The sequence below is a fragment of the Hyperolius riggenbachi genome, chromosome 1 (genome assembly GCF_040937935.1).
Source record: "Hyperolius riggenbachi isolate aHypRig1 chromosome 1, aHypRig1.pri, whole genome shotgun sequence".
Lineage (NCBI taxonomy): Eukaryota > Metazoa > Chordata > Amphibia > Anura > Hyperoliidae > Hyperolius > Hyperolius riggenbachi.
This window is the reverse complement of record NC_090646.1, coordinates 520,369,495-520,383,394: the sequence shown is the minus strand read 5'-3', so window position 1 is coordinate 520,383,394 and position 13,900 is coordinate 520,369,495. Positions and strand designations below refer to the sequence as shown.

The following is a 13,900-nucleotide window of genomic DNA, read 5'->3' as shown; positions in this document are numbered from 1 at the left end:
AAAATTGGAGCTAGTAGGTGACCCAGCGAGAAAGTCCAAAGAGAAATTCCGCTAATGTGATTAGATAGACAGCACCCTCTCGAACCTCTAGGTTTCAGAATTTATTTTTGTATTATTAATATAATCTATATAAAAATGCTCTTACACTATTTGGCCAAGTAGAATGATTCAAGTTGTAGTTGTTGCTGTGATTGGAAAACTGTTCCCTATAGACTTTCTCACTGGGTCACCTAAACCATACTAGCTCCAAAAACTTTCTATACCCCTCCTAGCAACCAACATGGAACCACCCCTTTAAAAATGATTCCTCTTTCAGTTAAAGTGGATCCGAGTAAACTGTTACACATTTCACAATTGTGCCCCTTAAAAATATTTTATAGGGCATTTGTCAAGCAAAATACTTTTATTTTAATGCCCTATAAACTAAACAAGCCACACCCCAGATCTTTTAGTTCCTAGGCTTTCTGAGTCACATGCAGTAAGTGCTCATGGGAGCTCAGTCTGGGGAGGAGCAGGCATTACCAGCTGGGAGCTGCTGAAATTTCAGAGGCAAGGGGGCGGAGAGGGTAGTAGAGTTTTCACAGGAAAAATCATACATCAGTCAAACAGGGTTACAATCTGACCTGTGTGGCAGTCATGGTGGAGGAGGTGGGTGGCGGGCACTGGTGGAGGAAAGCGACGGCCGTTTCGTGTCTCTCAGACATTTGGTCACGCAGCGTTCCACCTAATGTTTTTGCGTATAGTCCCACTCTACTAGTTTTGTAAGTATATGACTCATCTGGGCATTATGCATGTGGGTAACCATCTCTTTATATAATGTCCCATGTCCCTGTGTCAGTGCTTTTGCACTACTGCGCATGTTCAGCACCGACAGCCATTGGGACAGGACGCAGGGCGGGCCGGGCGGGTGGGTGTGTGGACGCTGTAATGATGATGCGTTGACTGACCTAGATCCTGTTTTTAAACTGGCTTAGGTTGCCTAGTTTTTTATAAATTACTATGTTTATGGGTTTATGCTATGGAGGGGTGCATATTTTATTTTTGAGGTGTTGTGTGGAACAAGTACAGAGAACACTAACGGCATTTGAGGATCAAGACAGGTAGAGGGTGGCCTTTAAAGGGAACCTGAGAGTGACACGGAGGCTGCCATATTTATTACCTTTTAAACCAGTGTTTCTCAACATTTTATTGGTATGTACCCCTTTTAAAACCCTGTACTCACCAAGTACCCCCTAGCATAGTAAACATTATCACAAGTACCCCTTGACAAATATATATTTTTCCCAGAACGTCATTTCGGACAGCACCCCTGGATGAGACTGGTCTCCCTCCCCACTGTGGACAGGAAACTGTTAAAAGAAGAATTTGCATAAGCAATAGGCAGCCACATATAAGATACTACACCTGCCACAGTACCTCAGTTTAGTTTCCTGTCCCGGACGGGATGCATGGGAGAGGTCTCCAGGAGTGCCATCCATGTCAGGCGGCAGGGGCAGCGTTTTCCAGGGCTCCAAGCAGCACTGTTCAGTGAACAGTCGGAGCCCTGCAGCGTGGAGGAGGCTTCTCCATTGGAGGCAGCAACTTTATGCGCGCAGGTGCGTGCATTGGAGAGAGTTCACTTCCGGTTGAACCGGAGGTAGTCACGCGCTGGCGTCCCGCGTGATCTGAAGTCTGAGCCGGGCGGCAGGGGCCGCGGCGGTGATTAGGAATCGGCATACAGCTGATTCCTTAAGGTAAGAAGCTGATTAAGCATATGCTTAGCCGGCAGGGGCCGCATGCATAATTGGATCAGCTGCATCAAATCAGCAGCACAGGTATAAGTTTGTAGAGTCCATGATGCACTCTGGTTTGTGGCTGAGATCATGGAGGACGCCTCTGGGTCAGCTCCTGCACAATCTGCTGAATCTGCCCAGGATCCCTCTCTGGCAAGTAGATGTAATTATGTTTCTTCTGCTTGGCTGGATGTATGTTATGTATAGAGGGATTTGTCTAATGGCTGGCTATCGTTTATTATGTTTTATACCCCAAAAGACATAAGACTGAGAAGGTTGAAAAGTCTGAAAAATCTTCTACTCAGTCCAGTCAGCATGGATTGGCAACTCTGAATGGAAATTGTGCCAGTATTGTACAGAGAAGGTCCACAGCAATAGGAAATTAAAGATTCTGCTATTGCTTCTACCGCCTCAGCTGCTTCAGATGGGCCTGGGACTAGTACTGCTATGGCTTATCTACCTGTTATAGCTAATCCATCATCTCCTATGTTGTCTGCACCTCTAACTATGCCTCCTGCTTCCAAGAGACATAGGCCTCTATTTATTGAGCATTCCTGCATGCGGTAATGCTCAAAACAGCTGACTTTACCCACCATTTAGTAAACTGTGCATTCATAAAACCTGTGTCCGCATAAAAATTTATAATTCCTGAGCAGGTGCCAGAAATTAACACCTTGTGCGGAGATTATCACAACACAGGTCACTGAAGGTTAAAGACAGACCTCCCAGGCAGCTGCAGTGAGAGCAGAACAAACTGCATCCCGGAATACCCAGGCTGTGTTTTTAACCCCTTGGGTACCTGTTTTCAGATAAATTTCACATCAGAAAGCCTGCATGTGTAACATTCTTGAAGTTCTTCTAAGCTGCAGCAATTAAATAGATTGTTTAAAAGAACTAGACAGATTCAGGGCAAGGAGAGGCAATTTAAACAAAAATGCACATGTAAAGGAATGCTGGGGCTGCCTCCTTTATAGTAACTCTCTCTGCACAGAGAAAATGTATCAAACTAGGAGGAAGATTTGAGTAAAACTAAGGGCCTTTTTTTTCATTACTCTGCGAGTTACGATTTGATTCTGATCACGAGGTACGTTAAACTAATGGAAACTGCAGCAGCAATTTCCATTAGTGCAATCTGATTGCGATTCGATTTGGACAAAGCACAATCGTCATCCTCCTGCATTGTATGCAATTGAGCTGTACTATAAGTATAGTAGCGCAATCGCATAGTGGAAATTGAAGTGCGATTGGGATCGCAAATGCGGTTGCGATCGCATTTCATAGTAGGAAAGAGCCCTAACCGCAATGTTTTTTTCCTGAATTAATGAAAGACTTACTAATAGGTATTAAGTCTGAGCAGAAATCTTTGACACCTTTGGATCAAATGTATGAGAGTTTGGCGGATCCTCATTCTCGGCTTATTCCAGTCCATTCTACTCTTAAGATTAGGATTAAGGAGTGGGATAATCTAGGAAAAGTTTGTTTTTTTTTTGGCCCAGATCATTATCTAAATGTTGTTTTTCTCCTGAAGATCAGGGTTTTGGGGAACCCCGCCTAAATTAGATCCATATTTTTCAAGGGTATCAAACAAAACTGACCTACTTTTTTGAGCTTTTCTGGGAAATTTTGAATGATTTCCCTAAAGTTTGGAATGCTTCCAATTATCTAGTGGACGCTTCAGATGATACGGTTAAACTTATGGCCAGAACTACGGCATTAGTTAATTCAGCCAGAAGAGGTGTATGGGTAAAAACTTGGAATGATGACAATTCTTCAAAATCAAGTTATGTGGTGTACCTTGTGAAGGGGGTCTGCTGTTTGAGTCAGTTAGACAACCCTCTAGACAGAACGGCAGACACACATTAAAAAAAAAAAAAAAAAAAAAAAAAAAAAAAAAGTATTCCTGTTAAAGGAATTCTATCGATTCACATATTTTCAATTGACACAGGAATTGTTTGGGAAGTGTTGCTAAGTACTGGTGTATACATTTTAGTAGCAACCTCTTTGTTTACTGTTATCAAAATGCTTTCAAACTTTACTGACAAAACTGACTCTGAGCCATGAGGAGAGGGGAAATTTCCCTCACACTTGATCAGATAACTCTGTGTAACTGTGTGTGACAGAGAGAACAGCTGCAGCTTCTGTGTCCTGTTTCGGACTGAAGTGTCTGTAGAGAGCAGAGGAAATGTAACTAATTGTTACAGCTTTTCATACTGTTTTTTGCTTTCAGAGTTTGTTTGATATTTGCTTTCTGTAGTCCGATATGCAACTCTGGCTGTGCATTGAAGTAGACACCCCTTCTGCAATTGATTTGTCCCAATATAGCTAATCCTACCCTCAGTAAATTACAGCTTTTGCCTCTGATATTTAACATGAAAAGTAGGAAAATGTTTACACAGCAACTTAGACATTATTTGTACATTGTCATTTTAAAACACTTGGGTATCGATAGTATTCCTTTAAGAAAGGACCTTTTCAAAGTAAACGGTCCTTTCGTCCCTCCTTCTAAGAATAAGTCAGATCCCTAGTCCTCTAAGGGCAGGAGATGGGCTCTCTACAAGTCATAGAAGCCTAAGGGCCTGTTCAGACTGCACACGTTTCCAGCTGCGTTTTGGAAACGCGTGCAGAAGGCCAACACGCACGACATCAGACAGTGCATAGAGTGCACTGTCTGATGTTCACACTGCATGCGTTCCGAACGCATGCTGCACGCAGATTTAGCAAAAACGTGCGGCTGTCCCATTTACTTTTCAGTGATGGGATCAGCCACGCAACGCATGCAAACGCGGATGGCGTGCGTTCGTACGCGTTGCGTTCCGCATGCGTGGCCGTCCGCGTTTGTAATGTGAACCGGCCCTAAGTCCAACTTCACTTTTACCAAGAAGTCAGATAAGCAATGACGCTAGTATTCCAGTGAGATGGAGAATTGCAAATTTCAAAACCTGGCAACTACAGTGCACAAAATATTGGTTATTTAGGCTTCTTTCACAGTGGGACGTTACAGGCGCAGGTTAGAGCAGCTTGTAACGCAGCCCAGCTCACAGTAATGAAAAATCAATGGGCTGTTCACAGTGCCCACGTTGTGTTACACTCTAACGCTGGACGTTTAAAGAAAGTGCATCATGCTGTGCGTTATACACGGTTTTAGCCGCATTAGACTGTTTGCATATGCTCAATAATGTGTGTTTTTTGTTTTTTCTTGCAGAAGGAGAGTCCGCTGTTGTGGCCAGCCACATGACTAATTAATATGCACTGCAGTGTTAACGTCCTGGAGCGGCCGCTTATTGGCTGGCAGGTGATGCGGAGTTTTCCGATCACGTGCTCTCCACAGTCTTTTGCCGCATGCGCCGTTTTCGTCCGATAGTAGGCGTCAAAAAGTACGCATCACAGACCCATCAGGAGACGCATAACGTGGCTCTAAATAGCATCCAACTTCAAAGCTCACATGCGTTGCGTTGGGGGCACGTTATGTGACCTTAGCGTCGCATCTAACGCAACGTCTTAGTGGGAAAGAGCCTTTAAGGTGTTTTTTTGGAGGGATACAGAATAGAGTTCAGCCAGCCTCCTTTTAAGAGCTTTTGCATTACTCCCCGTTTGCAGGACCAAATAAAGTTTTCAGCCCTACAATCGAAAGTCCTTTCCCTGTTTAGAAAAAAGGGTAATTCGAGAAGTACCGAAATGTCAGAGGACAGGGATTCTATTACCCTGTGTTTTGTCTAGTAAAGGAGCTACAGGGAAATTATCAGTTCATACTAAATTTAAAGAGTCTAAACCAGAAGGTAAAATACAGAAGATTCAGGATGGATTTGATCTATTATTCATCTCTTACAGAAGGACGATTTCCAAGCCTTTCTAGACTGAAAAGATGCGTATCTTCAATTACCGATACATCTGGCTTCTCAATAATGCTTAAGGTTTGCCTTCCAAATGGAGGGAGAGGTAAGAATGTATCAGTTTAATGCTTTGCCCTTCGGATTATCCTCAGCTCCAGGGTTGTTTATGAAGGTAATGTCTGGGGTTCTAGCTATACTTAGACAGAGAAAGGTTAACATTTTGGGTTACCTTAAATTTCTGTTTTGGGGGACATCTCCCAATTCGGTAAGAGATCAGATTGTTACGACAATAGTCTTACTACAAGATCTAGGTTGGATCATTGATTGGGAAAAATCTTCCTTAATTAAATCCTACACAGATTATACATTTGTTTGGGCTATTTCATTAGCATATCAGACACAGGGGGAGCAATTCAATTCTATCATGGCTCATTCCACAAGAGGAATTTCGACTTCTTGGGCAGAGAGGGCAGGGACCTCTATAGATCAGATTTGCAGAGCTGCGACCTGGTCAAGTCACAATAAGTTTGTAAAGCACTATCGCCTTAATGTATCTGTCTGCAGGTTTATGCTTCAGAAGGAAAGTTTTGCAAGCTGTGGTCCCACCCTAAGGTTTTTAACTCTTGTATATCGTCTCATCCAGGGGTGCTGTCCGAAATGACGTTCTGGGAAAGACCACTTTACTTACGGTAAAGTCTTTTCCGGTAGTCATGAGGACAGCACCCCTGCAACCCGCCCTTATTTGGGTAGGAGAGAGAAATAAGTTTGTGTAAGCATCATTAAATGTCCGTGTCATCTTTTTATTAACTGAGGTACTGTGGCAGGTGTAGTATCTTATATGTGGCTGCCTATTGCTTATGCAAATTCTTCTTTTAACAGTTTCCTGTCCACAGTGGGGAGGGAGACCAGTCTCATCCAGGGGTGCTGTCCTCATGACTACCGGAAAAGACTTTACCGTAAGTAAAGTGGTCTATTCGTAGTGCATGATCATTGGTTCTAAACAATTTCCAAGCATTTACTATTGCTTTGAATTTCAATAAAATACTAATTTGGTGTTGTTTTAAATAAGATTCATCATTTTCTAAAACTCTACATTTTTTTATTATTAGTTAAGTATATCAAGCCCAAGTACCCCCTGGAACAATCAGAAGTACCCCCTGGGGTACGCGTACCACACGTTAAGAACCTAGGTTTTAAACCATACCAGTTGCCTGGCACCCCTGTTGATCTTCTGGCATATGTAGTGTCTGAGTCAAAACCCTGGAACCAGCATATGGCTAATCCAGTAAAACATGAGTCAGCTGAGTCAGAGTACCTGATCTGCATATGCTTGATCAGGGTGTACGGCTAAAAGTATTAGATACAGGATAAGTAGGGCTGCCAGGCAACTGGTTTTGTTTTAAAAGGAAACAAATATGGCAGCCTCCGTATCCCTCACCCCGGGTTGCCTTTAATGACCCTGCAAGCACTGCAGACCCAATCTCACAAATGCTCATTTGATAGGGGTGAGTGTCCCCTTCTAGCGGTAAGGTGGTGGTTCTCATTTGAAGGACGACCCTCTTATGCTTGTCACAGTGCCTTTGAAAACCTCTAAAGTGGAATTGGAGAGACTTTGAAAATCTGCTTATTTCTCTGGACTGCTTATTGATTTTGGAGGCTTTCCATAACGAACCCCAATACTTGCAGCCGCCACAGTGTTTTCTATTTATTCCATATCTCCTTTTAATGTCCAGTGTATATAAGCAGTGTGCTCTACATGTCAGTATACAAGAATTTAGTCTGAAGAAGGTTTCAAAGCTGAAGGCTTACTCCCTTTCTTCTAGTTAGCCAATAAATGGTATCATCCTGATTCAAAAATGTTTTCTTCTACTAGAGGAAGGGGAGGCAGGCATAGCTTTAGCAGACAAGTCACTTTCCTCCCTACGTGCTCATGTGAGTAGGAGTGGAATGTTTCATGCTGTTTGGGGGTGAGCATAGAGCTGTAAGTTTCCAAGTATCTATTTACTGCTGCAGCGGGTACTTTTCTTTTTGCAAAAAATATTTAACATTTTTTTTGTGTGTGTGCATAGTTTGTGTAAGATGGTGATCTATTGAATGCATAAAAAGCTGGGCTGCACTTGATATTCTGTAAAATGGAGCTGCTAATTTGCAGCACAGCTAGAACATTTGGGTGAATGCCTAGTTTTTCAGGGGCATAAAGGTATGATTTGCATGGCTTCACCCCACTGTTCTTCTGTGGTGCATTTAGCACATATGAAACAGCTCAGAACAACAGATATTTGTAAGCTCCGTTAGGGCTGGTGCACACCTAAAAGCACTAGCGTAATCACAAACGCTAATGGTTTTTGAAGCTACTTTTCAAAGCTATTTCAGGCATGTGCCTAGCTATTTTCTAGGTATGCCTAGCGATTTTTAGAGCGTTTTGGTGTAGAGGCTTATTTTTTTTTTTTGTTTGTTTTTTAACCGTAGAGCTGGAAGTGTACAGCTTTTGTAAATAAATAAAAATATTTAAAAAAAAAATGCAAAATCGCTCTGTTCTAGTGGTTTTAGAGCAATTTTCCACTTTTCTATACTTAACATTGAAGCTGAATCGCCTTTAGAAATGCTGCAGGACCCGCGTTTGCGGAAAAATCACATCACTCTGGTGTGATCCATCCCATTTAACCACTTGCCGACCGCACACTCATAACGTGCGTCGGCAAAGTGGCAGCTGTAGGACCAGCGACGCAGTACTGCGTCGCCAGCTGCAGCCTAATTAATCAGGAAGCAGCCGCTCGTGCGAGCGGCTGCTTCCTGTCAAATCACGGCGGGGGGCTCCGTGAATAGCCTGCGGGCCGCCGATGGCGGCTCGCAGGCTAGATGTAAACACAAGCGGAAATAATCCGCTTTGTTTACATTTGTACGGCGCTGCTGCGCAGCAGCGCCGTAAGGCAGATCGGCGATCCCCGGCCAATCAGCGGCCGGGGATCGCCGCCATGTGACAGGAGACAGCCTGTCACTGGCTGCACAGGACGGATAGCGTCCTGTGCAGCCCGGCTTACCACAGGGGGCCAGGTAGGAGAGGGAGGGGGAGCATTTCGCCGCGGAGGGGGGCTTTGAGGTGCCCCCCCCGCCAGCCACTCGCAGGCAGCAGAGATCAGACCCCCCCAGCACATCATCCCCATAGGGGGGAAAAAAGGGGGGCAATCTGATCTCCCTGCCTGCACCCTGATCTGTGCTGGGGGCTGCAGAGCCCACCCAGCACAGATCAATCAAACTAGCGCTGGTCCTTAAGGGGGGGTAAAGGGTGGGTCCTCAAGTGGTTAAATACATTAGCTAAGCGCTTTTCAAACCGCTAGCTTTAAAAAAAACACGCCCAGAAGCACTCTAATCATAAATGTGTTTAAAACAAAACCCCCCACCTCGGTTAGTATTCTAGTACCAATTTGTTTAGCTCCTCTTTGCCATTCGCAGTGTAGTGAGGTGTGACTTCCTTCTGCTGCCATGCGCCTGTCAGTGCTCTGCACTAGCACTATAGTCTAGTTTAGGGGGTTATATATAGGGTAGCGTTGGGTGGAGTGCACATGTGGTTCCTAGTGTCACTATGGAAGCTGGGACTGCTAGATATATATTATGGGACCATAGTCCTAGCACAGAGAGAATGACCAGCAAAGGGAGAACTCTCACACTGCACCATGGAACACTGCAGTGGAAAGTGGTGGGAACAGCCGGTTACTGCTGAAATGCTGCTCTGTGTAAATTACAAGCCAGATAGATTTTCAGAGATGCGCTTGGAAAGTCCTAGCTATCTCAAATGGAAAAATAACATTTAAGGCTTGTAGAGAACAGACATGTATTAGTGGCTGTATTTAAAGAAATTGAAGGTTCACTTTAAAACCATTACACTGTAAGTAACATGGTTAGGACAAACTTCAATAACCAGATGTACCTGTCCAGAAAGATCCTTAGAGGCTCAAATCAGATCGTAAGTGACCCTTCCTTGACAAAGTCCTGTGTGCCGAACACTGTGCTTGCTTTATTGTGGCTGTGTGTGATAAAATAAATTCAGGTGTAATTGCCGAAATCCAGGTCGGGACTCGGTCAATTACTTCACGATTGTGTACTTTGGTGCTGTTTGAGTCCAGTTGCAGGCTGGTTGATTCCCTGGTGTTGAAAACCTTGTAAACAGTTTACAAAAATTGGTTGGGTTAGATTGGACTCTCCTCGTGGTGCCCTGGGGATCACCGTCTGGCTGGCATTTGATTCAACAAAAATGTCTAACTGGTCAAAAATTGTGGTTCCTTGCTGAACCACAATCAACCTGTACATGAAATTACAGTATCAAGAATTTCTTGGCCGATATTAACCACTTCACATCCAGACCTTTTTTCCCACTTATTGACCAGTTTTGAGTTTAGCTACGTCCTTATTTAATCAAAAATAACTTTATCCCTACTTATATATATATTTCATTCCTGTGTCCTAAGTAGGGATAAAGTTATTTCTGATTAAATAAGGATATATATATATATATATATATATATATATATATATATATATATATATATATATATATATATATATATATATATATATATATATATATATATATATATATATATATATATATATATATATATTATTTTTCAAGACAAACTAGGCTTTCATTGTATGCAATTTTTTCCCTCAAACAATTTTGTTTTCTATGAATTTTAATGGGAAAACAAAGAACAAAGAAAAAAATAGAAAAACTGACCTGTGGCTTAGATGAAGTCCCAGAGGACGTATATCTATTGACCTGTGGACAAAGTGGTTAAGCATGATGTCAATTCAAGCGCTGATCAGTGGTTTGGTTGAATGCATGACTAGCTTTTTAGGCTTGTGATGGCTATAATGTGTACTTGCTAGACAAATCTAGGACAGAGGATGGCTTGGCATTCAAGCATATAGACCACATCTGTCCCATTCAATTGCTGACCTCCGATTTTGATTTCTCAAAGTATTGTGATTACATTTATGGAAGGTCTGTTTACACCGTTATTCAAATGAGTTTAAATATCCTAAAATAATGCTGCAATATTGTGTATTTAAATCTGTCATCTCCTGCAGCCCTTTAGAGTACATGTCCATCAAAAAAATGAAAATTGCCATATCTCATATGCCTTTACTAAAAATGTAACTTTATTCCATATCTAAATCAATCTTTAGAGTACATAGTCATTTTCCTAACTGTCCATCCAAAGACAGTAACAATCTAATCCCTCTACCCTAATTCTAGTCTAATGACCCTAATCTAGTGTAAGGCCAAATTCTGGGTATTCAATTATCTTATCAGTATGTTTTTAAGGATGTAGAATGAAACTGTATATTTCCTTTGTTTGCATGAGTTTCCTCCGGACACATCCTGACAGTAACCTGGCCGAGATTCAGACCTGGAATCCTGATGCTGTAAGGGCAGTTGCTAGCCACCATACCACATATACTTGCATTATTGAGATATTTATAGCTTTTTTTTTTAAATAACATTGGCATGTTGGTCAGTTGCTGCAAGTCCCAGAGTATCACCAGCTCTATAGATGTTGCGAGCCTTAAGGCTGTCTATCTTAGGCTTTATTGTGCTTTGGACTTCTACAGGTTCAAGAGGTCATGCTTGGTCTCAAAAAAGGAAGCTAATGTATTAGGTGGAGACCTCCTACTCTCTTGCAACAATCTTCTCAATGTGCATTGTACTTAATAAATAACCACAAGTTTAGTTGAGCACTGTTTTTATGAGGTGGTATATGCGGTATTTTCCTGAATGCTTACTAGTTATGTTTGTTTTGCAGATTGTTATTGTATGTCTGGTTATTCTGGATGCTTTATTTGTGCTCATTGAGGTACTACTTGACTTGGAGCTGTTGGTGGAGAAAGTTGACCACATTATACCTGAGGTAAGTGAAATGAAAGCAAGAACAAAATAACATCCTCAAAAGCAATAAGTTCTAAAACATTTTATACAACTATTTTATCTTAGAATAATTATTACACTTTATCAAAGGGCTGAACACCTGGTCCAATAATTTTCACTAGTGACAAATGGTGGGTGACAGGTTTACAAACACACAGCTCAGGTAAAGACAAAGTAACCTGTTCTGTCTGTGGAGATGGGAGGGGAAACGCAGGGTGGCAGCTGAGCGAGAGTCCTCAAACAGTGGTTTAAACTTAGTGACTTGAGGGTGCATCGTTACTGAGACATCAAAGCTCCCCCATAAGTAGAGGAGGCCCCCTCGTACCAGAAGTAAGAGCAGAACCAGCTGATGAGTATCGCCTTTCTAATACTGAACATGCATGTAATTCTGTGCAGCTCAGTCATGTAGGGAAGCACAAGTGATCATCAGAATCAGTCTATACACATTTGATCTAGTTAGGTACAGCACAAAATATGCACGCTGAGTTTAAAAAAAAAAAAAAAAGTCTATACTAGCCACACTTGCTATGAGGATGGGGAAGGGGCATGTTGTATAGGGTACACTTGATGGGCGTAGAGTTGGGGGATGGCCTTTTGCTAGGAGTGGGGGCCCATGGTTTATAGTTATGCCCGTGTTTACGCAAGATATTAAAATACACGTGGGGTGGAAGGGTGCGGACGGATAACAAATAACTTATTTTTATTGTACAAACACAACAATCTCCATACACACTGTGTCCTTGCAGAGATTTAAACTTTGGGCCCTAGTGCTGAAAGGTGGGTGTGCTACACACTGCCACCCTGCTAAGGTAGTAAACCTTGCTTAGGAATACTATGAAGCCCTCTGGGCAGATGGGCATCTTTTATGGCTGGTGCAGATCTAGTTTCTGTCTGACTCTCTTGTGTAAGGGTTGTATACACCTATCCAATCTGGCTTGGCCAATTTTACCACTTCCACATAGTATGAGTGCAAACAGTTAGCTTTTTATACTACATGGAAGTGATAAAATTGGCCAATTAAGATTGGATGTGCATATGCACCTTTTTAGAATGGCAAAAATTCCTTTGCTTTTTTCATGGTACTAGCCCCTATGTCCCCCATCAAACAATAAAACAGAAAATGTATTCACGTGCTAAATTGCTGTTTTTGTTTTCCAGATCTTTCACTACCTGAGTGTTTCTGTCTTGTCCTTCTTTCTCCTGGAAATTGCTGGCAAATTGTATGCTTTCCGGCTTGAGTTCTTCCACCACAAGTTTGAAGTGTTTGATGCCGTCATTGTCATAATATCATTTATCATTGATGTGGTCTATATAACCCGGGAAGATGTTTTCAGTGCTGTTGGACTGTTAATTTTACTCCGGTTGTGGAGAGTGGCCAGAATTGTAAACGGTAAATATGTACCTTTTTGAATATATCCAAAATGGTTCTTTTTATCTAGCTTGAATGTCCCCCTCCCCCACAGGAAAGAACACAAGGCCATGGACTCTTAGCTGAGCAGCTGCCCCATAACTTGAAGCAACCAATCGGTTGCCTTACCATTGTCAAACTGCTATTACAAAAAAAATCTCACCCCAGTGCAGCTGTTATGTCAGTGGAGCAACAAATTGACCTGAATCATTCTTGATGATACAGTATATGCAATGGGTAATGTAAAAAGGGGGAGAAACGGGATCCTAGAAGTTTTACCACAAATGGAAAAACGCATTAGATATGAATGAGACCATTGATCAGCACAAGTTCTAATGCTTTTCCACATTGCAGAAGACCATGAGAAACATGGCCCTGAGCTGTCAGCTATAGTCTAGATGGGTGCACATGCCCTATTAGTGGAACTAGTTTAAATGTACTTTTTATCATAATAAATAAATACAAATAAAGTGGATCTCCACACATCAATAAAAGGTACATACTGGGGACCTCCGTTACCACAAGCTGAGATTACCGCCATGTTCTAGATGGCAAGCTATGCTATATTGATGTTGGGCTGCTACTTCTAGTCTATTTTTGATTGGGTATTTAATCTGTTTTCCTTCCTTCTAAGGTGTTATTCTGTCTGTGAAGAGTGGAGCAGAGGAGAAGATAAATAAATTAAAGGAAAAACAAGAGACCCTCCTTGCCAGAGTGTCGCAGCTAGAGCAGCAGTGCACCCAACAGGTATGATTCTATTTATGTGACCAGCGGTGTTCATCAGTCACTTTAGCTACTCAAGCAAAATTGTCAGGCGATTAACATTGCATCCTTTGTCTTACATTCTGAGGAACCAATACACATTTGACCACTTAACAAGCCCCCCCATGCTGCAATTTATTTGCAATTACCAAGCGGGCCATTGAAATTGAGCCAGTACAGCGGTGCACACGCTATTCTGACA

The 13,900-nt window shown here is 42.2% G+C and overlaps 1 protein-coding gene across 3 annotated transcripts in view; it reads left to right on the top strand.

Annotated features, from left to right (window-relative positions):
• Positions 1 to 13,900, top strand: part of HVCN1 (hydrogen voltage gated channel 1) — a 126,843-nt gene that overhangs the window by 112,464 nt on the left and 479 nt on the right. For all 3 annotated transcript variants that reach the window (XM_068245471.1, XM_068245453.1, XM_068245462.1), the window contains 3 exons: positions 11,407 to 11,511; positions 12,687 to 12,918; positions 13,571 to 13,683. In XM_068245471.1, the coding sequence (XP_068101572.1) occupies positions 11,407 to 11,511; positions 12,687 to 12,918; positions 13,571 to 13,683 (450 nt within the window). The remainder of the gene's footprint in view (positions 1 to 11,406; positions 11,512 to 12,686; positions 12,919 to 13,570; positions 13,684 to 13,900) is intronic.